We start from the raw sequence: 24108 nt of genomic DNA, 5'->3' as shown, positions 1-24108 counted from the left end.
GGTCTTTGGACTCCTCCATCGCCAGACCACAACAAAACGACGGTTGGAGGAAGAGCGCCTCATCTTCCGCCTAGGAACCCTCCAACCACAAGGGATGAACTCGGATTTCACCAGTTTCCTCATTTCCCCTCCCCCCACCTTGTCTCAGTCTAATCCATCGAATTCAGCACCGCCTTCCTAACCTGCAATCTTCTTCCCGACATCTCCGCCCCCACCCCAGTCTGACCTATCACCCTCACCTTGACCTCTTTCCACCTATCACATTTCTGACGCCCCTCCCCCAAGTCCCTCCTCCCTACCTTTTATCTTAGCCTGCTGGACAAACTTTCCTCATTCCTGAAGAAGGGCTTATGCCCGAAACGTCGATTCTTCTGTTCTCTGGATGCTGCCTGACCTGCTGTGCTTTTCCAGCAACACATTTTCAGCTTTTCACTTTCAATCCCTTGTTTGACTCGGACTTTGTGTATGCAACCACTCCTTGCATGCAATGGTATACTGACTTGATAATTGCTTAAACTTCACAGTGAACCCAAATTTGTAAATCTTCAATGTGAATTCAGCTTGCTCCTGCTTCATCCAGTCCTGTGATCTGTTTGAACATTTTGCTGGATAGCATACATTTCCATGCTTTTTCTTTCATCCACTACCACCATATATGATTTTTATGTCATTATGTCAATATTTGCAGAATCTTCTGAGGCCAGGAAAGTATCAAATTTATTTCAGAAACATCTTAATGGAACTTCATCTAAAAACTATACTGTAGGTGTAGACTTGATGGGCCGAATGGCCTTTTCTGTGCCTCATGACTCTCTGACAAGGCTGCAAAAGAGAACAAGATCTTGTGATATTATATTTTCCCTATGGTGTATACTATGTGTCATCAGCATATCGCATATTATGCCTTAACCCTTCACACTACAAGCACTACACCTTAGAAAGAGTGTTTTGACCTCTGAGGGATTACAACATAGATTTATCAGAACGATAAACGTTGAATTGCAAGGAGAGATGTTAGAAGCAAGGAGTGTTTTCCTGGAAACCTTGACGGTTAATTCATCAATGTTTTCAAGATATGAAGGGGAACAGATAAAGTAAATTGGTAGAAAATAATTGCACTATTTGCAGAGTCAAGAATGGGGGTATAGTCAAAATGTTTGAGTTAGTTTAATAAGGAACAAATTCAGGAACACTCCTACATGTGAGCAGTCTTCTGCAATTGATGCAATATCAATTGGAAAATGTTTACCTGAGGCTGATAGGTTTCTGTTACTCAATTATGTTGAGAGATATGGGCTCAGTCAGATATATGGAGTTCGATTAAAGATCAGACAAAATCATGTCGAATGGGTCAAACAGACTCAGGAGTGGGGTTGGTGAAATGATATTTTCTTGTACCTGTGTTGGCAGCCAGTTTGGTCATTAATGAGACCAATTGTAATGCAATGGTGACTAAATGATTTGATTTCAGTAAGATTGTTTGAGGGGTATTTATTGGGCATGAAACCATGGAGAATTTCTGTGCAATTCTTTGAGCTAGTGCTATGAGATTTTTTTAACTTGCACCTGAGGGCACAGATGGTATCACTACCAATTCACTCAACTCCAATAATGCAGCACTCTTTCATTTTTATAGAGTCTGACCAGATTTTGTGTCGGTGTCTGTGCAGTGGGACTTGAACCCGTGACGTCCTGACCTCGAGGTAAGGCTAACACTGACTGTAGGGGTAACCATCGCAGAGGGCAGTGTATAGGCCACTGAGCCATCAGTGCAGCTCAACATTTCTACTGTAAAATGCTACTGATTTTATTCATTCAGCCATTTACTAAATGCTGTCATCCAAGATTGAGAATCTCATTACTGGTCTTCGACTAGAATGTGATGAGATAAAAACAGAGAGTTTTGATTCTGGAGTATGTCACACACAACATCGAACAATACAGCGCAGAACAGGCCCTTCAGCCCTCAATGAACGAATATAAGCCCATCCCCTATACTAGGAGAAAGTGAGGACTGCAGATGCTGGAGATCAGAGCTGAAAATGTGTTGCTGGAAAAGCGCAGCAGGTCAGACAGCATCCAAGGAGCAGGAGAATCGACGTTGCGGGCATGAGCCCTTCTTCAGGATTCCTGAAGAAGGGCTCATGCCCGAAACGTCGATTCTCCTGCTGCTTGGATGCTGCCTGACCTGCTGCGCTTTTCCAGCATCCCCTATACTATCCCATCACAATCCATATGCTTTTCCAAGGACTGTTTAAATGTCCCTAATTTGGCTGAGTTAACTACATTAGCAGGTAGGGCATTCCATGCCCTTACTACTCGCTGAGTAAAGAACCTGCCTCTGACATCTGTCTTAAATCTATCCCCCCTTAATTTGCAACTAAGCCCCCTCATACAAGCCGATGTCATCATCCTAGGAAAAAGACTTTCACTGTCTACCTTATCTCATCCTCTGACCATTTTGTATGTCTATTAAATCCCCTCTTAGCCTTTTTCTTGCCAATAATAACAGACCTAAGTCCCTCAGCCTTTCCTCATAAGACCCTCCTCCAGACCAGGCAACATTCTGGTAAATCTCCTCTGCACCTTTTCTAATGCTACCACATCCTTCCTATAATGGGACAAACAGAAACGTGCACAATATTCCAAGTGAGGCCGCACTAGCATTTTGTACAGTTGCAGCATGAGATCATGGCTCCAGAACTCAATCCCTCTACCAATAAAACCTAACACACCGTCTGCCTTCTTAACAGCACTATCAACCTGAGTGGCAACTTTCAGGGATCTATGTACATGGACACCAAAATCTCTCTGCGCATCCACACTGCCAAGAATCCTTCCATTGACCCAGCACTCTGCCCTCCTGCCACTCTTCCCAAAGTGAATCACCTCGCACCTATCTGCACCAAACTCCGTCTGCCACCCCTCAGCACAACTCCGCAGCCAATCCAAGTCTCCCTGCAACCCATAACATTCTTCCACACCGTCCACCACACCACCAACCTCAGTGTCATCTGCAAACCTACCAACCCATCATCCATGCCTGCGTCCAAGTCATTTGTAAAAATGACAAACAGCAGTGGTCCCAATATCGATCCTTCATGTTCAAATCACTGGAGTGGGTCTTGAATCCATGAACATCTGATTTAGTAGAAGACTGCCAATAATTGAGTCATAGCCGATAGTTAAACCAGTTCAGTTTGGAAACACTGGAAAAATAATGGGCCCCTGCTCCAGATTGTAACACAATGATTCCTGTCAGGAGCTCAGAACCACGTGGATAGGGGTAATACTCTCTCACCATCTTCATGAATTAAGTGTCACTATAGAAACTTTAACCCAGTAGCATATCATAAGACTCCTCCAACGAGATTTGTTAAACAAAAATTGGTCCTAAACCCAATAAGGAGACATTGTGACAAAATGACCAATAGCCTGGGCAAGGAGGGAGGTTCTACACAGTGTTTTAAAGAAGGAAAGTTTTAGGAAGGGAATTCCAGAGTCTGAAGGCAGAATCACAAATGGTGCAGCAATTTAAACTATGTCGGGACAAGCAGCCAGACATGGTGGAATAGAGATATCTCAGTGTCATGTAGGGTTGGAGGGGGTTAAGTAATGAGGAGCTGGTAGTTTTGGCACCCAGATTTCTCAAGCTCTTCACCTCTGGGGATTTACTCAAATGGGATCTGTTTTCAAGTTAATTGATAGAGATTAGTTGCTCCCCTCCATTACCATTGTATGTGTGTAGAGCAGGATGGTCTGAGGTCCAGTAATGGAATTGTCTCTTTCTATTTTTAACATACTGCACTCTCTGTGTGAGAGATTTTCCCATTGACGTTGTTTCAGTTCTTCTCATTTATGGATGAGCCATCAGTCTTCCAGGTCCAGTCTGTTTCATATTACTTCCCTCTTTCTCTTTCACCAGCTAAGTTTGTAAGCAACCTTCATGTGACCTCCTTCTCTGTCAAACATGTGACTCTTTTGATTTTTTTTTAAATTTGACATCACCATTACTTTGGATGAAAATGTGAGAGAAAAGACTGCTGAAAGTGGATGATTTAAAGATGGGGGGACCACAAATGTGCGTCTTTAAAACACTCCAGATTGGAGAATGGTTGAGGGAGGTGAGGAATTTCACAGAGTAGGGGGAGGAGGAACCAGCATAAGAGATGCAGAGATGAGGTTTTATCCTTTTGAAGTGAGAATGCATGGAGAAGCAAGTGCAATTAAGCTTAAAGCATGGGTCTATTGGGATTGATCCAAGCCATGGCCATCAATATCGTCAAGGGATTTATGCAAATGTAATTTAATCTTGTCATATAATTCGCCGCATTATTGGTGTAAACTGTCTACAAGACTGTTTTAACACATCCTTCAAAATGAATGAGCAGTTTCAACTGCTCTCCTGGGTGATGCAAAAGATGCCATAGCATCATTTGGAAGAGGAGCAGAGAGTCCTGAATCAATATTCATCAATAAAAATATTGAACTTTATCACATTGCTGTTTACATGAACTTGCTGTATGTAAATAGGTTGCTGTGTCTCCTGCTTTATAGCAGTGACTACACTTCAAAAGTACTTTATTTTTAAAGTTTGGGATGCTCTGAGATCATAAAGTTGATAAAGAAATGAAGGCCTTTCATATATTTCACCACATGCTGGTGCTGCTGTGAATCAGTGGGGAAAGTGTGAAAGTGTGATGATACAATAAAGACAGTGCATGGGAGGATGATGGTCCAGGAATTCTTGATGGGACTTTAAGGAAATTTCCAGGGAAGATTGCGCATTCTGCAGATCAGGGACCACCTCTGACAACATGGAGTTTTAAAATTCTGTCCAGTTGATTTACTGACAGTGCTCAGTGCCAGCAGACTGCAGGCAAGCCTTGCTTAATAGACTAAGTATTCCTGCTTTGATTACAGATACATTCTCACTCTTACACAGTTGAACAAACAAACAATTGGACGTATGGGGGAGTTCAGACCATTTAGTTATTGTGGCAGCAAGAGCTTAACTTAGGGGAAAAACAGATATGAAAGTATTGCATTTATTTAGCACCTTTCTTAACTTCAGAGGATCTCAAAGTTTTACAGCCAATGACATACTTTCTAAACTGTGACTATTGTTATGATTTTGGAAAAACAACAACCAATTTGCAGAGAACAGGATCCCATAAACAGCAATGAGATAAATAACCATGTAGTTCTGATTTTAGATATGATTTGAGGACTAAGTATTGTCTAGAGTACTGGAGGAATCTCCCCTACTCTCCTTTGAAATTGTACTGTAGGATTTTTAACATCCATCTGAGAGGGAAGCAGAAGTCTCGGTTTAATCCCAGAGGCAACAAACCCCCACCCCCCATCTCCTTGGAGGACCAGCCTAGGTTTTATGCTGCTCTGGAGTGGGACTTGAATCTGTGATGTACTGTCTCAGAGGTGAGGGTGCTGCTCCCCACTCTGTCATGGCTGACACTGTCAATGAAATAACTGACTGTCACTCTTCCAGGAGTAGAGGAATGGACTCTACAATGGAGATGGTTTCCTCTCTGTTTAACCTCCTTTGTTTATTGTGAAAAGACAATTGTTAGAAAGAAAATGCTGCATGATTGAATATTCAGTCCCTAAAGAGTTTTTTTGCATGTCACCGTGCCTCAGTCAGGAGCACTCTCACGAGCACCTCCCCACAGTGTTTCAAGGTCTGATATACAGCAGTATTTCATCTCTGCCTTGATCAATTGGACATTAGACAGATCCCCTACCTCTGACCACTGCAGTGACTGTGTGTGTGTGTGTGTGTGTGTGTGTGTGTGTGTGTGTGTGTGTGTGTGTGTGTGTGTGTGTGTGTGTGTGTGTGTGTGTGTGTGTGTGTGTGTGTGTGTGTGTGTGTGTGTGTGTGTGTGTGTGTGTGTGTGTGTGTGTGTGTGTGTGTATACACACGTGTACCGACCTGGGTTGTACATCTAATATGGCAAAAGGACAGATGGGCAAGGTATTGGAGGACGGCCTTTGCTTCACTAACCTCTCCATTTGAAAGGAGTTTGGGAAATGGGACAAAATTGCGATGAAAATAAAATAAATTATGTTCTTTATAATTATTTCAGGGTCAGTGTGATGGCTAATGAGAAGATGTTCCTGCTGAATCCCTTGGTGGGTGAAGAGGGGATGAAATCTCACCACGTGGTTCAAGGAAATGTAGTGCAGGGCTGTACCCATCGACACTGGTATCTGTGGGTATCGATTCCCACCATGATACTTCTTCTCGGTCTAAATGCCTCCTGGTCTCACCATTGGTGGACAGTCGGGCACTCTGCCATCAGCTGGGCAGAGGTTCCAGAGAGGGAAGTGCGCCATGTGCAACCCTGGAATAGGCAGGAGGATGGACGGAGAGATCTTGACAGCTGCTCCCGGATCCCGGAAAGCCGCAGGTTTGACTGTTACCCCGAAAGAGACCGAGTGGTCACCCGGGAGCTGTGTGAGCAGCGTGCCTGCTGTTTTATCCAGGTACCCCCAAATCTAGCTGGGGTGCCCTGGTGCTTCTACCCACCCAACTTTCCGAGTTACACCCTGAGGAACCGGACCCTCACAGAGCTGGGCGAAGCCGGAGAGCTGCTGCGATGGAATAAAACCTACTACCCACGGGATGTTTTCAAACTTCAACTCAACGTGATGTTTGAAGCCAACAGCAGACTTCACATCCAGGTGAGGAATTCCTACCCAAGCTGAAACGGTGCTACTTTTAAACCTTGGGATCTGGCAAATCTAGCATTTATTAGCCATCTTTAGGCATTCCTGGACTAGATGGTGCTGCTGTCGTTTGCTTGTACAGGGCATGAGTAAAGCAGTTGGATTTTTAATGACAAGAAGTGCATGTGTTAAATCTGCAGAGGCTGTTTTTCCAAAGGTCTTCTCAGGATGTGGGTGTTCCTGTTTGTCGCCTGTCCTGATTCCTGTCAGGATTCTGAATCCTCTCGAACTGTTCACTCATTACAACAGTGCCCACACTTCAAAAAGCACATAAGAGGCTGTGCAGCACTTTGAGACATCTGGAGGATGGGAAGGGTGCTATGCAAATGCTTTCTTCCACAAGTATTTTCCTGTGCTATTTCAGAGGGTAGGTAATAGTGAGGCACGTTGCTGTGGGACTGGAGTCACAGGTATTGACAAATTTCCTTTCCTTTAAGAACACTAATGAAACGGTCAAGTTTTCACAACAATCCACCAACTTCATCGTCATTATCATTATTGCCAGTTTTTAGCATGACAGTTTTAAAAAAGCCAACTTACATTTTCAAAGTATCATGGCAGAATTCAAGCTCTAAATTATTAGTCTGGAAAAAAGGAAGATATGCATTTGTATAGCATCCCTTGTGGGTATTTAGGTCTGTTTCAATTTAAGATTTACACGTTAACTCTAATAAAGAAGATTCTTGGGTGGGAGAGAAAAAGCAATAACTTCATTGCACTCCTGAGAAACTGGGTGTCTCACTGACAGGGCTTTGGCCTACTTTCTGTGACATCAGTGATCTCTTGAAACGAGGGTAATCCAGGCAGGTGCTTCATATAGGTTTTCTTTTTTCTTTTTGTGACACAACGTAGATAAATGATTCTTCAAATCCACGATATGAGGTTCCCATTGATGTTCCCAAGGCAACCCAGAAAGCTAAGAATCCATTGTATACTGTGGAATATTCTGTGGATCCATTTGGAATCATCGTGAAGAGGAGATCGACAGGGACAGTGCTGTATGTTCTTTAAAGATTTCTGTCCTCCATTTCATTCACCAGAATTTTCCAGATGGGCTGGGATGGGGGAGCAGAAGCAGGGAGAGAGAAATTCTTTCTTTGTGGATCCAGGTATGTGAGGGCGAGAGCATGTGTGAGGATGAGAGTGTACATACCCAAGACCTAGACTGTATATCAGGGCCCAATAACAGATGCTTGGGTAGTAGATATGGCTGCTGAACCCCGGTCTGGCATGGGGTCCAGGAGCAGCAATGGAGCCCCTGATTTTGACCCAGCCCTGCGCATAAGTGTGCTTGTGTGAGTGATCTTGTACAGACTGATAACTTTGTAAATACTGTATATTCTCATGTAAAAGTCTAATTTTTTTTTAGATTATTTTTAAAGGTTCAATTTATAGGGTCAACTATTACATGGGCACTAATTTTGAGGGGTTGAAATTCATGCTGCAGTTCAAAATACTGTATTATTAGCAGAAGTCGATTTGATCACTCAACTAATCCCGGGTAAAGAAGAAAAAACACACTGAATTACGGTAAAGGTAATTACCAGACAAAAGCAAGAGAAACAAGAATGAATTACTGGTAGTAAATTTTATTTATACATACTAGTATGAAAATTTAACATGTCAAAGTTTCATTGATAATGGCACACTTCGAATGAAACATTTATTAAATTCTGAATGTGTAAGTGTCTTGAGCTTTCCCGCCAAACTCTTCCATTTCCCTCCCATTTACTCTTGTATGTAATGAACCTCAGCGATATTAACGAATTTGTCAAAGAATTAAAGATATATGAGGCTAATATATCTATTATTCAGATGTAATGGCACAATTAAAGTGATTAATTTGTTAACAATATTAACTTTTGGATGTATAGTGAACTAATAGACTTAGTACTGGTCTGAATGAATCAATCACTCACAATGTGCTGTAGTAAACCACGTGGGCTAACTAGAGTTATGAATGAATGAATAGAGATGTAATACAGTAAACAAAGAATAATGAGCAGAGTTACCGGTATGAATGAATGAATATGATTTGTGGGTTAATGGGAACATGCAGTTTCTTTTGTAAGGGGTTTAGTAGGGTCGACTTTCACATGAGATATATGGAAAATACAAGATTGTTTGGCCAAAAGTCTGGGGTCGACTTTTACATGAGATTGAGTTTTACATGAGCATATACGGTAGTAATTCAGTGCTCCAATTAACAGCTGAAGAAGTGACACCACAAGATTTCATGTTTTAAAACTTATAATGAAAAGTCATGGACAAATTTTATGTGTTTCATTTTAGTTGCCTGTTATCAATATATTTGTATGTGGATGTGTGTACTTTGTTTCTCTTGAGTGTTTTATTAACCAACAGCAAGTTTTTGTGTATTTTAAAAATGAAGAAGATCATGTCATTTCTCACACATTGCCCACGTTGGTTATGAAAATATAATGAATCAAATACTTGGCTCATGCACCATCATCACACATGTTCAAAATTAATTACAGAGGAAGAAAAAAAATTATGAAAATAATTTAAGATGGTCTCTGTCTTACTGTAGGCCTGATGTTTCTTAGTTGAGTCATTGCTTTCACTGGAGTGAAGGTCTTGGAAAAACAAAGATTTCTTAGTAACTGTGAAGGTTCTCTTAGTTCCATCTGCCAGGTAGTAGATTTCAATGGTGAACTTTAAAGTGGAACAGGCTTAGAGAGAGCTTTCCTATCTTTCTCAAGTCATTTCATTGAGGCTGAGGTCACTGCAATGCTCTGTTAGCTGTACTTTTTTTAGATTAGATTAGATTACTTACAGTGTGGAAACAGGCCCTTCGGCCCAACAAGTCCACACCGACCCACCGAAGCGCAACCCACCCAGACCCATTTCCCTACATTTACCCCTGCACCTAACACTACGGGCAATTTAGCATGGCCAATTCACCTGACCTGCACATTTTTGGACTGTGGGAGGAAACCGGAGCACCAGGAGGAAACCCGCGCAGACACAGGGAGAATGTGCAAACTCCACACAGTCAGTCGCCTGAGGCGGGAATTGAACCTGGGTCTCTGGCGCTGTGAGGCAACAGTGCTAACCACTGTGCCACCGTGCCGCCCACATGCAAGACACTTTTTCTGATGGAGTCCTCCTCAATGTTGGTTTGACTTCTGCCGTTCTTTATAGGCAGAGAGTGAAGATAGCCACCATGTCACATGTCTTTTGTGAGAAATTTCCTGTCCTAAAATATCCAGAACCTGCTGTATTGTAGTCTTCAGAACTCTGATTTCCTCGACAGTGGAATTCTCCATGCAAATTTTATTAATAACTGATTTGTAAAAGTAGGTAGGTTACCATACCCACATAAAAACCTCTAGCTTATGTGAAACATATATGGCCTTAAATGAGCAGTATTTGGATTGTCATCTAATCTGAATCAAGTGGTTTGAGCCCTCTCTCAAGTACAAACAAGACCATGTAGGTTTGAGGAAGGGAGTTCTGGGAGGAAACGGAAGGACGGTCAGCTCAGGTTGAGGAGGCTAACTTAGCTCATGGGACCCACAGTTGGTCACATCCAGAAGTATGTCCTCTGTCCTTTCTGGAGATAAGATAGTTTCTTAATCCACAAAGATATCTGGTGAGCCATTTTGATTTTTCAAACTTTTATAACGTAGCATTTAAGATGTACCTTAAGAATTTATAATCTTGCCATGCCAGTACTTGGCACTGCAGTGGCAAAATATTAAAAGTACCATTGACTAACCATTATCTTGTCAATAACTTATAATTTAAAATCACAAAACAGAACATTTTCTCTTTTATTTTAGCACAAACTTCACAGATATACATCACTTTTATTTTTAGTAGGCATTCACTTTGCCTGGAACAAATCCAAGGCGATTCTGAACACCCCAGAAATTATTTCTGTTGTTTTCCTTTCTTGGCTTGGGGACTTTTACTCTCAGAAGTGTCTTTCATGGTGATGATTTTCTCTGAAAGGTTTTTCTCAAGTGTAAGCTTGTCAAATTTGCTTGCTCCATTTTAATGCCTCCTGAATTCAGTCTTCAGTCCAAGAATGAGCTCCCACCCACATTTCTGTGTGAACTACAGAGTTTTTCTGACTGTATTTGTTCTCTCCCTCCTGGGTCCTGGCAGACCAACTTTGTGTGTAAGTTTTCAGGCACATCTTGTACTGGTATCACCTGATGTTTGCAACATTCTTCTGGTATTTTAGAGACTTTCAGTCTATCCACATCTAGCCGATGTCAAGTCAGCATAGACTTACCAGACCATAGGGATGTTTTCTCTTTAGAAAGAGATGACTTATCTTGAAGGTTAACATACATCAAGCGAGGGGAGAGGTTGAGAAGGAGATACCTTCATGGTAACTTCAGCCAGTGTTGGGAATTGAACCCACACTATTTGCATCATACTGCTTCATAAACTAACTGTCCAGCCAGCTGAGCTAAACTGGCCCCCTCCATGGCTAGTACTTAGGCAGCTTCCATTGTCTTCAAATGTGAACATCTTGTAGCTGCACCAATTTGCGCTCCTTTAATTTCTAACAGTCAGACCACCCAAGCTTGCTATCAGATAGACAGTGAAACAGATCATATGACTGCCTTCGCTTTACCTTCATTTGGGAGCAATATCTAAAACCATAATTGTGCGTGTGTGTTTGTGTCAGAGTGTTTATTTCAGTGTCTGTGTGAGTGAGTGAATATACATGAGAGTGTATGTGTGCCTCTGGAGGAAGCTGAGTTAACAATAGTTTTATGTTATCACAGGGCAGTTCTGAGGAAGATTCACTGGACCAAAAACATTAACTCTGCTTTCTCTCCACAGATCTGATGAAGTTTTCCAGAAATTTCGGTTTTTGTTTCTGATTTCCAAAATCCATAGTTCTTTGGATTTTTTTAGCCTCACGGTCTGCATCAGTGACAAAGAGCTATTTGTGGAGCCATCACATTTGTGATATTTGAGTTTGGTGGAATGCCAAGATAGAGATTAAATGCTTTCAACCCTTTCAAGTTTTAATGGTCTTCATAGAATCTTGGAGACAGGCCTTTGGTCCATTGCACTTTGTGTTTAATGCATTATCCAATTAATCCCAACTCTCTTTGCTCTTTCTCCATAGTCCTGCCATTTTTCCCTTTTCAAATATTTATTCAGTCCCCCTTGTGAAAGTTATTATTGATTCAGCTTCCACCACCTTTTTTAGACAGTACTTTATAAATCACAACTCGCTGCAGAAAGGAAAATTCTCATTTTATCCAAGTTTCTTTGCCAATTGGCTATTGTCACTGACCTTGCTGCCTAATCATTCTGTCAGAAACAGCCATATTTTTGAACATTTCCTCGTAGCCTTTTCACTTCTAAGGAAAACAATCACGTTTTTTTCTGGTCTTCCTACTTTACTGGAATCCCTCATTTCAGTCAATCATGGTTCCTCTGTAGAAGCGGTCCCTGAATTATGAACATCTGAGTTATGAATGCTCATACTGATGACCAAGATCCTATACAGGGGTGTATTAGTATTAATTTTAAAGATCTGACATGTGAACATTTCCCTTCTACTTCTGAATGGCTATTTTATGTTACATTTATTGTGTTCCGATACATATTAATGTTCTGAGGATCTGGGTTCAAATCCTGCTATGACAAGTGGTGAAATTTGAATTCAATTTTTAAAAAATCTGGAATTAAAAATCTAATGATGACCATATGTCCATTGTCGCTTGTTGGAAAACTCATCTGGTTTGCTTTACCTGGTCTTCAAATCCACAGAATATGGTTGACTCTTAACTGTCCTCTGGGCAATTAGGGATGGGCAACAAATCCTGGCCTAGCCGGCCATGCTCACATCCTATGAATGAATAAAAAAAACCTACTTGCAACCCAGGAACTGCCTATATCTCCTTTCCACCGGCCTACTGGCCTCTCCCAATATGATGCTAACCCAGGCTGAGAAATTGGCCCACTGCCCCCAGGTCATGTACTAGCTCAACCTGGAGCCACCAAATGGCTGTCACACCATGCTATCTCAATCAGTCCAAGGGGGTAGGATCCCCCGTGTATTACTTGTGAACTGCAATGCTATTCGACCCCGCTGACCTCTCTGTGTTTTGAAACAGGTTAAACACGACGGTGGCTCCTCTGTTCTTTGCTGACCAGTTCCTGCAGATGTCGACCCTGCTGCCTTCAGTTCACATCTATGGCCTTGGGGAACACCGGACTGGTTTCCTGCAGAGCGTCCAGTGGAACACTTTGACTTTCTGGGCCCGTGACAGTGTGCCAAGGGTACAGTATGAATTGGAACATTTCAGAAACAACTCTGCATTAGGATGACTGAAGCAGATCTCTGTCCTATTTAGAATTGGCTACATTGTCACCCTCCAGCTACAGCTCAGCCAATCTAGCCAGATGGGGAATGGGATACCAAAGCCCAGAATTTACTCTGAAATATCATGAAACCACAGATAAATACCCAGGAACTAATGATTATTTCTCAGAACCCTGCTGTAATCCACACCGCGGAAGAAAAAAACAACACATTTTTAAAATCACTTTCATATCATCTAGAACGATGTTAGAGATAGGGACTGAGGATTCCAAAGGTCTTTTGACTGATAGTTTATATTTATGGAATGGGATGGCGAAGACTTTATTTGCTGCCCAATAGATATGGGAAAAGGATGATCATGAGGTTGGACATGTTGGGTGACCAGTGTTTTGGGTTTGGGGCTGTGTTGAGTAGCGGGGAGGGGGAGGAATCATGTTGAAATCTTTGTGAATACAGTCAACCAACTTACATTTGCCCCAAACATGCATAATATCAGGGAAGGGTTTTGGGGTAGAGGAGGTCCACAGTCAAAAACCTACCCAACCTCTGTAGGACTGTGCATCATCAAACTTTTTTGAACATACTTCACTATTAGCTGTATCCCTATCAAAGGAACAGTTTAATTAGGGCTTTGGTTTTACAACGGTTCCAGTTTTATAAAGTAAAGTGAGATATGGGTGGCCCAGTGGCTCAGTGGTTAGCACTGCTGCTTCACAGCGCCCGGGACCCAGGTTTGATTCCCGCCTCGGGTGACTGTCTTTCAGGAGTTTGCACATTCTCCCCGTGTCTGCATAGGTTTCCTCCCACAATCCGAAGATGTGCAGGTCAGGTGAATTGGCCATGCTAAATTCCCCACAGTGTTAGGTGCATTAGTCAGGGGTAAATATAGGGTAGGGGGATGGGTCTGGGTGGGTTACTCTTTGGAGGGTCAGTATGGACTTGTTGGGGTGAAGGGCCTGTTTCCATACTGCAGGGAATCTAAATCTAAAAAATCTGCATTTAATCAGGGCCTTTCACTCTACCGGCATTCGATCAGTTGTTGTTAATGTTTCAACAAGTTAAAAATAAACATGAATATAAAACATCCATAATCCTCTGACAAAGCAACCCTGCTTATGGATTTTGAAGGATTAACTAAATTTCTGCTGTGTGCTGCACCGTTATTGGACAATTAATAGGTTGTGTTAAGTCAGCTCTATACAACACACTGTAACTCATTTCATTTCCTACTTCTTTCCTCCCATCCTCTGAAGGCAATGCAGTGCCAAGGATGCCAGTTTTCTCCCATACACCAGCAAAGTGCCATTCTTTATCGCTGAGGTATGTGTCAGTTGGCTAATTAAAAGTGTCAGCATCTCTGTTAAAACAGGAGGAGACCATTCAACTCCAAAGTTGTTCCGCAAATCAACCTTCCTAGGTGGCTCCATTACTCAATGTTGGAACCTCCAATCACTTTCCCTTCCAGTTTGTATTGAGTTACTCAACCAGGTCCAAGTGAAAGCCTGGGAGCTTCTTGGTTCAACTACTCATCGTGCGGCCTCATTGATCCATACCAGGTACAGCCAAACAATCTGATCTTAGCTGAGGTGATGGTCAGGACATTATAGTGAGGCTCAGTGCTACTGGGGCAGTGAAAGCCAGGGTGGGAAAATCACTTCCATAACACAAAACACTCTTGGGTAATAAAAAATTATCAATCTCAGTTGTGAAATTTTTAATGATCATGCGGCCTCAACAGTTTTTTTCTAAGGGAGAGTGTTCCAGGTTCTCACCCATACAAATTGTATTTTTCAATTTAAGTCCCAGTGTAGCAGAAAAACAATAATTTCCCACCCTGTAATACAATTTTTTACGAATAATACTATTTTGAGTTCCACATTCTAACTAGACCCTTGGCTCTTAATTATTTAAAGGAGACTTCAAGTGCCCTCCTCTGTGGAGACAGATACAAAGGCCTGGATACTCTGAGAAATGGCAATCCCGCTAACTTTTAAAAAAAATTCCTGTTAGTTCCAAACTCCAAATTTCCAGCCAAGAAATTCTTATCCTGGCTTCTTCAGAGTTTCAGAACATAGCCGAAGCCAACACAGTTTATCAGTGGTGCAGGATATTCGGGAGAAAACAAACTACATTCCCCTTTAACAGCAGTCAGAGTGCTGTGTCTGAGATTTAAATGCTCATCAGCACAGACACATACTTTGTCAGCTGCTCTGAAGGGGTACAATGTCAGGTAAACATGGGGTTAGGGTGGCGGTTGGTTAAGGCGCAGGGATGTCAGGTGGATCGGTCACCAGTTGGGTTGTGCTGGGTCAGCGAAAGGAGAGTCTTACGGCATGGAAGCAGACCCTTTGGTCCACTTCATCCCATGCTGACCAAATTTCCCAAGCTCAACTAGTTCCACTGCCTGCATTTGGCCAATATCCCTCTAAACCTTTCCTATTCATGTACCTGTCCAAATGTCTTTTAAGTGTTGTGCCTGAACTTGTGTCAACCACTTCCTCTGGCAGATTATTCTACATATGAACCATCCTCTGTGTGAAAAGGTTGCCCCTCAGGTCCCATTTAAATCTTTCTCCTCTTAACTTAAAAATATACCCCCTAGTTTTGGACTCCCCCACCCAAGGAAAAAGCCCTTTGCTTTTCACATTATCCATGCCCCTCAAGATTTTATAAATCTGTCGAGGTTGGGGTGGGGGTGGTAGATGAGTCAGAGTTGGCAATGGTAGAGGTAGGGATGTCAAAGCTGGTAGCAGAAACAATGGAAGGGGAGGTAAGAACTGGTGGAAAGTGCAAGGTCAGTCTCTGGGTTTCAGGCCACAGGCCTGGGGACTGTCAGGGCAGGCAAGTATAATGATGGAATCGTGTTGAATGCAATGGGTCTGGCGGAGGTGTAATGGGGGAGGGGGCAGCTTAATAATTAACATAGGAATTAGACTAGGTTTTTACTTGTCTTTTTACTTGGATAATTAATTATTCAGTTTAAGTGGAACCTTTTGAACTGTCCACCTTTGATAGATTCTTGTTGTGGGTTCTAGACATGGGAATTGCCCATCAAAAAATTACAATTCTCTGATAATTCCAAGGCAGTCTGCTACATCTGGGATTCTGCAGGGTCTTGACTCTGCACTGCTCCAACAACTGTCTAATCATCGGACTATCTTGGCCAATACACTTATTTAGCTTCTCTACCTGTAACTTCACCTGTCTCAATCTGTAATAGAACAAAATTTGACTTGCTAATCTTTTCCTTTTCATTTTTATGTTGTTTCTTTGCTATTTTACATTCATATTCTGTTTTCACTTTCTTTGCTGCATTCTAATATTTCCCCAATCCTCAGGCTTATAAGTATTTTTTAACAACTTTATTATTCTTCTCCTTTCATATAGTACTATCTTATCTTTCCTTGTTAGCCATGGCTCTTTTGCTTTTCCAGTTCAGTATATTTGTTCTAAAAAGGTAATATGTTTTTTTTTGAAAACCAAGCATTAATTCTTTAAGTACTAACCATGGTATATGTACCATTATACTTTATAATGTACTTTTCCTGTTGACCACAGTTAACTTCCTTCTCAGACTTTCATAATTGCTCTTGTTGAGATTAAAGACTTAATTTCAGACTGAACAACATCTTTTTCAAATGTTTTGAAAACTTCTATCATACTATTCTCCAAAGGTTCTGTCCAACAGGATTATTAGCTATCCCTTTCTCACTGCATAATGCTAAATCCAAAATAGTCTGTGGCCTAGTTGTTTCCTCAACATATTGTTTCAGAAAACTATCTTGAACACCTTCCAGGAATTCTTTCTCTACAGCATAGGTGCTCATTACACTTAGAGGAGAAAGTGAGGACTGCAGATGCTGGAGATCAGAGCTGAAAATATGTTGCTGGAAAAGCGCAGCAGGTCAGGCAGCATCCAAGGAGCTGGAGAACTGACGTTTCAGGATTCCTGAAGAAGGGCTCATGCCCAAAACGTCGATTCTCCTGCTCCTTGGATGCTGCCTGACCTGCTGCGCTTTTCCAGCAACACACTTTCAGCTCCTTACACTTACCCAATCTAGTTTGAAGTCACTCATGCTTACTGGACTCCTCTTGCTGCATACATATCTGATTTTCTGATTTACAACATGCCATAAGACCATAAGACATAGGAGCAGAAGTTAGGCCATTCAATCATGGCTGATAAGTTTCTCAACCCCATTCTCTTGCTTTCTCCCCATAACTCCTGAATCCCTTGGCAATCAAGAAGCTATCTATCTCTGTCTTAAAAATACTCAATGATCTGGCCTCCACAGCCTTCTATAGGTTCACCATGTTACATGCTATGGCTGAAAAAGTTTCTCCTTATCTCCATTCTAAAAGATCTTCCCTTTTACTTAAGGCTGTGTACTTGGGTCCTAGTCTCTCCTAACAATGAAAAGGGGGAAACATCTTCCCAACATTCACTCTGTTCAGGCCATTCAGTATTCTATAAGTTTCAATTAGATTCCCTGCACACACACCCCCCAACCTTCTAAACTCCATTGAGAATAGACCTAGAGTACTCAAACATTCCTCATATGTTAAGCTTTTCATTCCTGGGACCATTCTCATGAACCTCCTCTGTACACGCTCCAGGGTGAGTACATCCTTCCTGAGACATGGAGCCCAAAACTGTGCACAATACTCTAAATGTGGTCTGACCAGAGCCTTAAAGAGCCTGAGAACTACATCCCTGCTTTTATATTCAAGTGCTCTCAATGCCCTACATTACCACCACTGTGGGCTGGTTTATAAACTACTCTGACCAATGTTTGCTATCCCCTGCTGTTTCTTGGTTTTACCCAAACAGATTCTACATCTTATTCTACTGAGCAGAGATCCTCTTTTCCAAACACACTGATGGTGTCATTTATTATCAGCACTACCCCACCTACACTTCCTTTTTGCTTTACTCTCTGAAATGTTGCACATCCTTAAATACTCAGTTCCAGCCACATCTCCATTGTGGCAATTAGATCATGCCCTTTATTTCTCCTAGTGCTATCAATTCACCTGTCTTGCGAAAATGCCACATGCATTCAGATAAACCTCTTTTAATCTTGTCTTTTTAACACTTTTCGGTAATTTGACCCTAGTTGGATTTTTTTTTGCTGCTTTTGTATTTCATTTGTAGTGTTTCTATTTCCCATAACCAATTTTGTTTTTATACTCTCTTAATTCCCTCTTAGGTTTCATTCCCCTGACAAGCTCATTTAAACCCTTTCCAACAGCACCTGCAAACCTCCCCAGGAAGATATTAACCCATCTTAGGGAATGTTTTGTTGCTATTTTTATCCTTTAATCTTCCATGGGATGTGGATATTGCTGTAAGGCCAGCATTTGTTGCGCATCCCCAATTGCCTCGAAAACACAGGTTCGCTAGGTCACTTCTGAAAGCAATTAAGAGTCAAGCACATTGCTATTGGTCCAGAGCCACATGTTGGCTAGTCCAGTGAGGGATAGCAGATTAATGAACCAGATGAGTTTTTACAATAGTCAAGGATAGTTAAACTGGACCTCTGGATTACTCATCCAGTGACATTACCAATGCACCGCCATCTACTTAAATTAGTTATATGGATACCAGTTAACCCGAATGTTGACTAATTCTACTGCATGCAAACTGCTTCTAACCTTATTCCCATCAGCCAGAGCTGTGTAGAGTGTGTGATGTGATTCTTTATTCTAAAAAAACTGCTTGGTTCTTGTGTTACAGGAGTTTGTTAACCTCTATGGGGTCCACCCCTTTTACCTGTCTCTGGAGCCCGATGGAATGTCACATGGTGTTTTCCTCCTCAACAGCAATGCAATGGGTAAGCACAAGGGTTTCTGGGAGGAAATAAAGCATTATGAGAAAGTCATTTAACTCAACTTCTAATTGAGAGATTCTTTTTCATCCAGCTGAGTGAGATGTTTATGGTGCGATATTGATTGTGAGGTATTTATGGGAATCTACAGCTCATACATTAATATTTTTCACACTATTATTAATTATTACATTGGTAATCTGGTAATTTCACAAGCCTTTTTATTTGCGTTGAACCGCAGTTCCTCAGTTACTACACTGAAATACATATCCTGGGAGTTGGGACTGAACCCACAGCTATCTGACTCAGAGAGAAGAGCATTAAATGAGTTGTAGTTATCAAGTTAGATGATTAGTTATGGTTTTGGTCTTGAAGTGTTGGATATTTAGTTTAAGCTTTGGCAGTGAGATGTTGAGTATTGACTTAGATCAAATATCCAACATGCAGCATCAAAAGTCCAAGTCTTCGTGATACGATGCATACCTGGGCTTTGGTGGTAAGGTTTCGGTAATATTTGCATTATGCATGCTTGTTTTGGAGGTGTGCTTGGTTGACAAATAGTCACATATGAGTTGGAAGATGGAGCAGGGTTTGATTGTGATACTGAAATGCATTAAGACCCTCAGCATTTCACTATAGAAATGTGTAGAGGCCAGAGAATGGAATGATTAGAGGTGAATATTATCTCAAGTTGCTCTAAAACCCACTTTGACCAATTCAGACAGTCATGGGGAAAACAATACCATGATTAGTGTGTGTGGAGATCAGAAACTGGAAAACTCAACTGTCAAATAAAAGGAGGCAAGTGCTGTTCCGACATGGATTTAGGATGTCAACTAAGAAGTGAAGGAGAAAAGAATTGAGCATTAAAAGCATTTAATGAACAGGACTGCCATTAAAAATCTTTCTTCCTGATGCAGATGTGGTCCTCCAGCCTGCTCCTGCCCTGACCTGGAGAACTATTGGAGGGATTCTTGACTTCTACATATTCATGGGCCCTGACCCCAACTCAGTCATCCAACAGTACCTAGAGGTCATTGGTAAGTTTCAGAGCATACAAAATTTGCTGAGTGATAGAAAACAGACAGTCATTGGTCAATGGATATTTTCTGAGCTGGAGAAGGGTTTATAGTGGAGTTCCCAAGGGGTCAGTATTGAGACCCTTGCTTTCTTGATACATATTAATGATCTTGATTTTTGTTTGTAGCGAATAATTTCAAATATTGCAGATGACACAGAACTTGGAAGAATTTTAAACTGCAATGAGGGCAGTGTAGAACTTCAAAAGGACAAAAAAGGTTAATGGAGTGGGCTGATAGGTTGCAGATGAGGTTCAATGCAGAGAAGTGTGAGGTGATGCGTTTTGTTTGGAAGGACATTGAAAGACAATAAAAAGATAGTGGGGTACAATTCTAAAGGAGTGCAGGAGCAGAGGGACATGGTCATTGAAGGTGTCAGGAAAATTGGAGAACACCTAATGGAACATAGTGTTCTCAGCTTTATTAATAGGTACATATTAACTTGTATAAGATACTTGTGAGACTTCAGCTGTGAGACTTGTGAGACTATTGTTTACAGTTTTGGACACTACCATACAGGAAAGATGTGAATGCATTGGAGAAAGCTCTGAAGCGATTTAGAGGAATTGTTCTGGGGATGAGGAATTTCAAGGATGCGAGTAGATACAAGAAGTTGGGACTGTTTTCCACGAGGAGAAGAAGGCTAAGAGCAGATCTGATGGAGGCTGTCAAAAGCGTCAGTACATGGAATAGAGTAGATAAGAGGAAACTTGCCGCTTGTAAAAGGAACAAGAATGGGAGGACAAGGATTTAAAGTGATTTGAAAAAGGAGCAAATGTGATCACGCAACAAAAGTAAGAGTATGGAATGTACAGCCTATAAATGTGGTGGAGGCATGTTAAGTTGAAACATTCAAGAGAGCTTTGAACAGTTATTTGGGTAGAAATTATGTGCAAGGTGTGAAAGAAAATATACAGGAATGATGAGCTAAATAGCCTCCTTCTGCGCCATAAGACTTGTGTGATTCTGTGAAAAGAAAAAGAATAATGAGCTCATGATCAGGTGTCTATATTTATACATAATAGCAAATATGTGGCATTGCTGACTAATTGGAATGGTGTGATGATATATTATGACAGGGACTCTATACTGTTAAACTCAGAATGATTCATACAATAGTTCTAGTTCAGCTGTACTTACCTGGTCTTTCTCTTTGAGACAACAATGTCCATTTGTTATCAAATGATTTGAGTTAGTTACTGTTGGTATGTTTGTGGAATTGCCACTTCGGGTCAGTTTCAATTGATGCTGTTGATGGGAATCCAAAGAATGTGCAATTTCATGGTGAGCTATATTAACAAACTTGACTGTAATTGTGGGCAGGGATAGTTTGTTCAAAGAGCCAGTATAAGCACAATGGGCCAAATGGACTTTTTAGTAACATTTTAAAATTCTAATACCCTGGATTTGTTTGACTGGCAAAGTTAAATTTGTTGCATTCTTAGAGCTTAACAGCACAACATTTTTCTGTGCAGCTCAGAAAAGGTAAAAGTTATGGACGTAAGAAGTAGAAATGGTCCTAATTATAAGCACCACTGTTTATAAAGTTGTGGTATCCACTTTTGCACCTTGTTTTGACATTTTTTACACTTTTGCACTCTTTTTGAAGTATAATTAATGTCAACGTGGATTTATGTGAAGGAAAACATGTTTATAAAAATCTGTTTGTGCTTTTGAGGATATCACATGTAAGATGGTTAAGGGGGAACAGGTTGAATGCAAAGTACTTTGATTTTAAAAGCAAGCATTTAATAAGGTGCCACACAAGAGATTATTAAATACAATTAAGACGAGTGAGATTGGGAAGAGTATATTATCATGGTTTGAAGGTTGATAAATGGAGTGAAGGAATGAATAGGACATTTTCTGGTTGGCAACCTACAACAAATAGGATCCTTCGAGAATCAACATTAGGGTCTCAGCTATTTACAAATTAAATGAAGGACATACATGAAGGGAACCCAACATAATATATCCAAACTTGCTAAGTTATAAAGTTAAGAGAGACTGTACAAAGAACAAAGAAAATTTACAGCCCAGGAACAGGCCCTTCGGCCCTCCAAGCCTGAGCCGATCCAAATGTACTGTCTAAACCTGTCGGTCAATTCCTAAGCATTTGTATCCCTCTGCTCCCCACCTACTCGTTCATCTGTCCAGACGCATCTTAAATGAATCTACCGTGCCTGCCTCTACCACCTCTGCTGGCAACACGTTCCAAACGCCCATCACCCTCCGTGTGAAGTGCTTGCCACGTGTATCCCCCTTAAACTTTCTACCTCTCGCCTTGAAAGTGTGACTTCTCGTTATTGAATCCTTCACCCTGGGAAAAAAGCTTGTCTCTATCCACCCTGTCTATACCCTTCATGATTTTGTAAACCTCAATCAGGTGCCCCCTCAATCTCCTTTTTTCTAATGAAAATAAGCCTAACCTACTCAACCTCTCTTCATAGCGAGCACCTTCCATACCAGGCAACATCCTCGTAAACCTTCTCTGCACCCTCTCCAAAGCATCCACATCCTTTTGGTAATGTGGCGACCAGAACTGTACACAGTATTTTAAATGCGGCCAAACCAATATCTTGTATAATTTTAACATGACCTGCCAGCTCTTATACTCAATACCCAGTCCAATGAAGGCAAGCATACTATATGCCTTCTTGACCACCCTATCCACCTGTGCAGCAACCTTCAGGATACAATGGACCTGCACTCCTAAATTTCTCTGCCCATCAACTTTTCCCAAGTCTTTTCCATTCATTGTATAATTCGTTCTAGAATTAGTCTTGCCTAAATGCACCACCTCACATTTGTCTGGATTGAAAACCATCTGTCACTTTTCCGCCCAACTCTCCAGTCTATCTATATTCTCCTGTATTCTCTGATATTCCCTTATGCTTTCTGCTACTCCTCCAATCTTCGTGTCATCTGCAAACTTGCTGATCATACCAACAGTGCCCTCTTCCAGATCATTTATGTATATTACAAACAACAGTGGCCCAAATACTGACCCCTGTGGAACACCACTGGTCACCTTTCTCCATTTCAAGAAACTCCCTTCAACTACTACTCTCTGTCTCCTGTTGCTCAACCAGTTCTTCATCTACCTAGCTAGAACACCCTGCACACCATGTGACTTCACTTTCTCCATTAGTCTACCATGGGGAACCTTATCAAATGCCTTACTAAAGTCCATGTATATGACATCAATAGCCCTTCCTTCATCTATCAACTTGGTCACTTCCTTGAAGAACTCTATTAAGTTGATAAGGCACGATCTCCCCCACACAAAACCATGTTGCCTATCACTGATAAGCCCATTCTTTTCTAAACATAAATGGATGCTATCCCTCAGTACCTTCTCCAGCAACTTTCCCACCACCGACGGCTCAGCGGTCTGTAGTTACCCAAAATATCCCTACTACCCTTCCTGTACAGGGGGACATGAGCAACCCTCCAGTACCTCACCTGTATTTAAGGATGCCACAAAGATATCTGTCAGGGCTCCAGACTATTTCTTCTCTCGCCTCCCTCAGCAACCTGGGATAGATCCCATCCAGTCCTGGGATTTTGTCCACCTTAATAACCTCTATCCTACCCAACACATCTTCCCTACTTATGTCAACATGATCCAGACTAATCAAACTTCTATCTCTAATCTCAACATTCATCATGTTCCTCTCCTCAGTGAACACTGATGCAAAGTAATCATTCAGAATCTCACCCATTTTCTCAGGTTCAACATGCAGCCTTGCTTCGTTATCCTTTAGTGGATCAATCCTTTCTCTAGTTACTCACTTGCTTCTTATATAAGAATAAAATGCTTTGGGATTCTCCTTAATTCTGCTCGCTAACGCTATTTCATGACCACTTTTAGCCCGCTTGATTCCTCGTTTAAGACTTGTCCTACTCTTCTGATATTCTTCCAGGGCCTGTGCTGTTCTTAGCTGCCTGGACTTTATGTACGCTTCCCTTTTCCTCTTGGCTAGTCATACAATTTCTCCTGTCATCCATGGTTCACGAATCTTGCCCTTCCTATCCTTTGCCTTCAACGGGACATGCCGATCCTGCACTATCTTTAATCTATCTTTGAAAGCCTCCCACATCTCAAATGTGGACTTCCCTTCAAATAGCT

The 24108-nt window shown here is 41.5% G+C and overlaps 1 protein-coding gene across 5 annotated transcripts in view; it reads left to right on the top strand.

Annotated features, from left to right (window-relative positions):
* The window catches only part of LOC122560765 (lysosomal alpha-glucosidase), a 91095-nt gene that overhangs the window by 22418 nt on the left and 44569 nt on the right, over nucleotides 1-24108 (top strand). For all 5 annotated transcript variants that reach the window (XM_043711829.2, XM_043711830.2, XM_087997725.1 and 2 more), the window contains exons 2-7: nucleotides 1637-1703; nucleotides 6105-6702; nucleotides 7600-7745; nucleotides 12861-13026; nucleotides 18807-18903; nucleotides 19818-19937. In XM_043711829.2, the coding sequence (XP_043567764.2) occupies nucleotides 6115-6702; nucleotides 7600-7745; nucleotides 12861-13026; nucleotides 18807-18903; nucleotides 19818-19937 (1117 nt within the window). In that variant the 5' untranslated portion in view covers nucleotides 1637-1703; nucleotides 6105-6114. The remainder of the gene's footprint in view (nucleotides 1-1636; nucleotides 1704-6104; nucleotides 6703-7599; nucleotides 7746-12860; nucleotides 13027-18806; nucleotides 18904-19817; nucleotides 19938-24108) is intronic.

Source organism: Chiloscyllium plagiosum, unplaced genomic scaffold (assembly GCF_037043375.1).
Source record: "Chiloscyllium plagiosum isolate Xiang-an unplaced genomic scaffold, Cpla_swu_hap1 HiC_scaffold_20, whole genome shotgun sequence".
NCBI lineage: Eukaryota > Metazoa > Chordata > Chondrichthyes > Orectolobiformes > Hemiscylliidae > Chiloscyllium > Chiloscyllium plagiosum.
The sequence above is the reverse complement of the archived record's forward strand: the minus strand, read 5'-3'. Positions and strand labels throughout refer to the sequence as shown.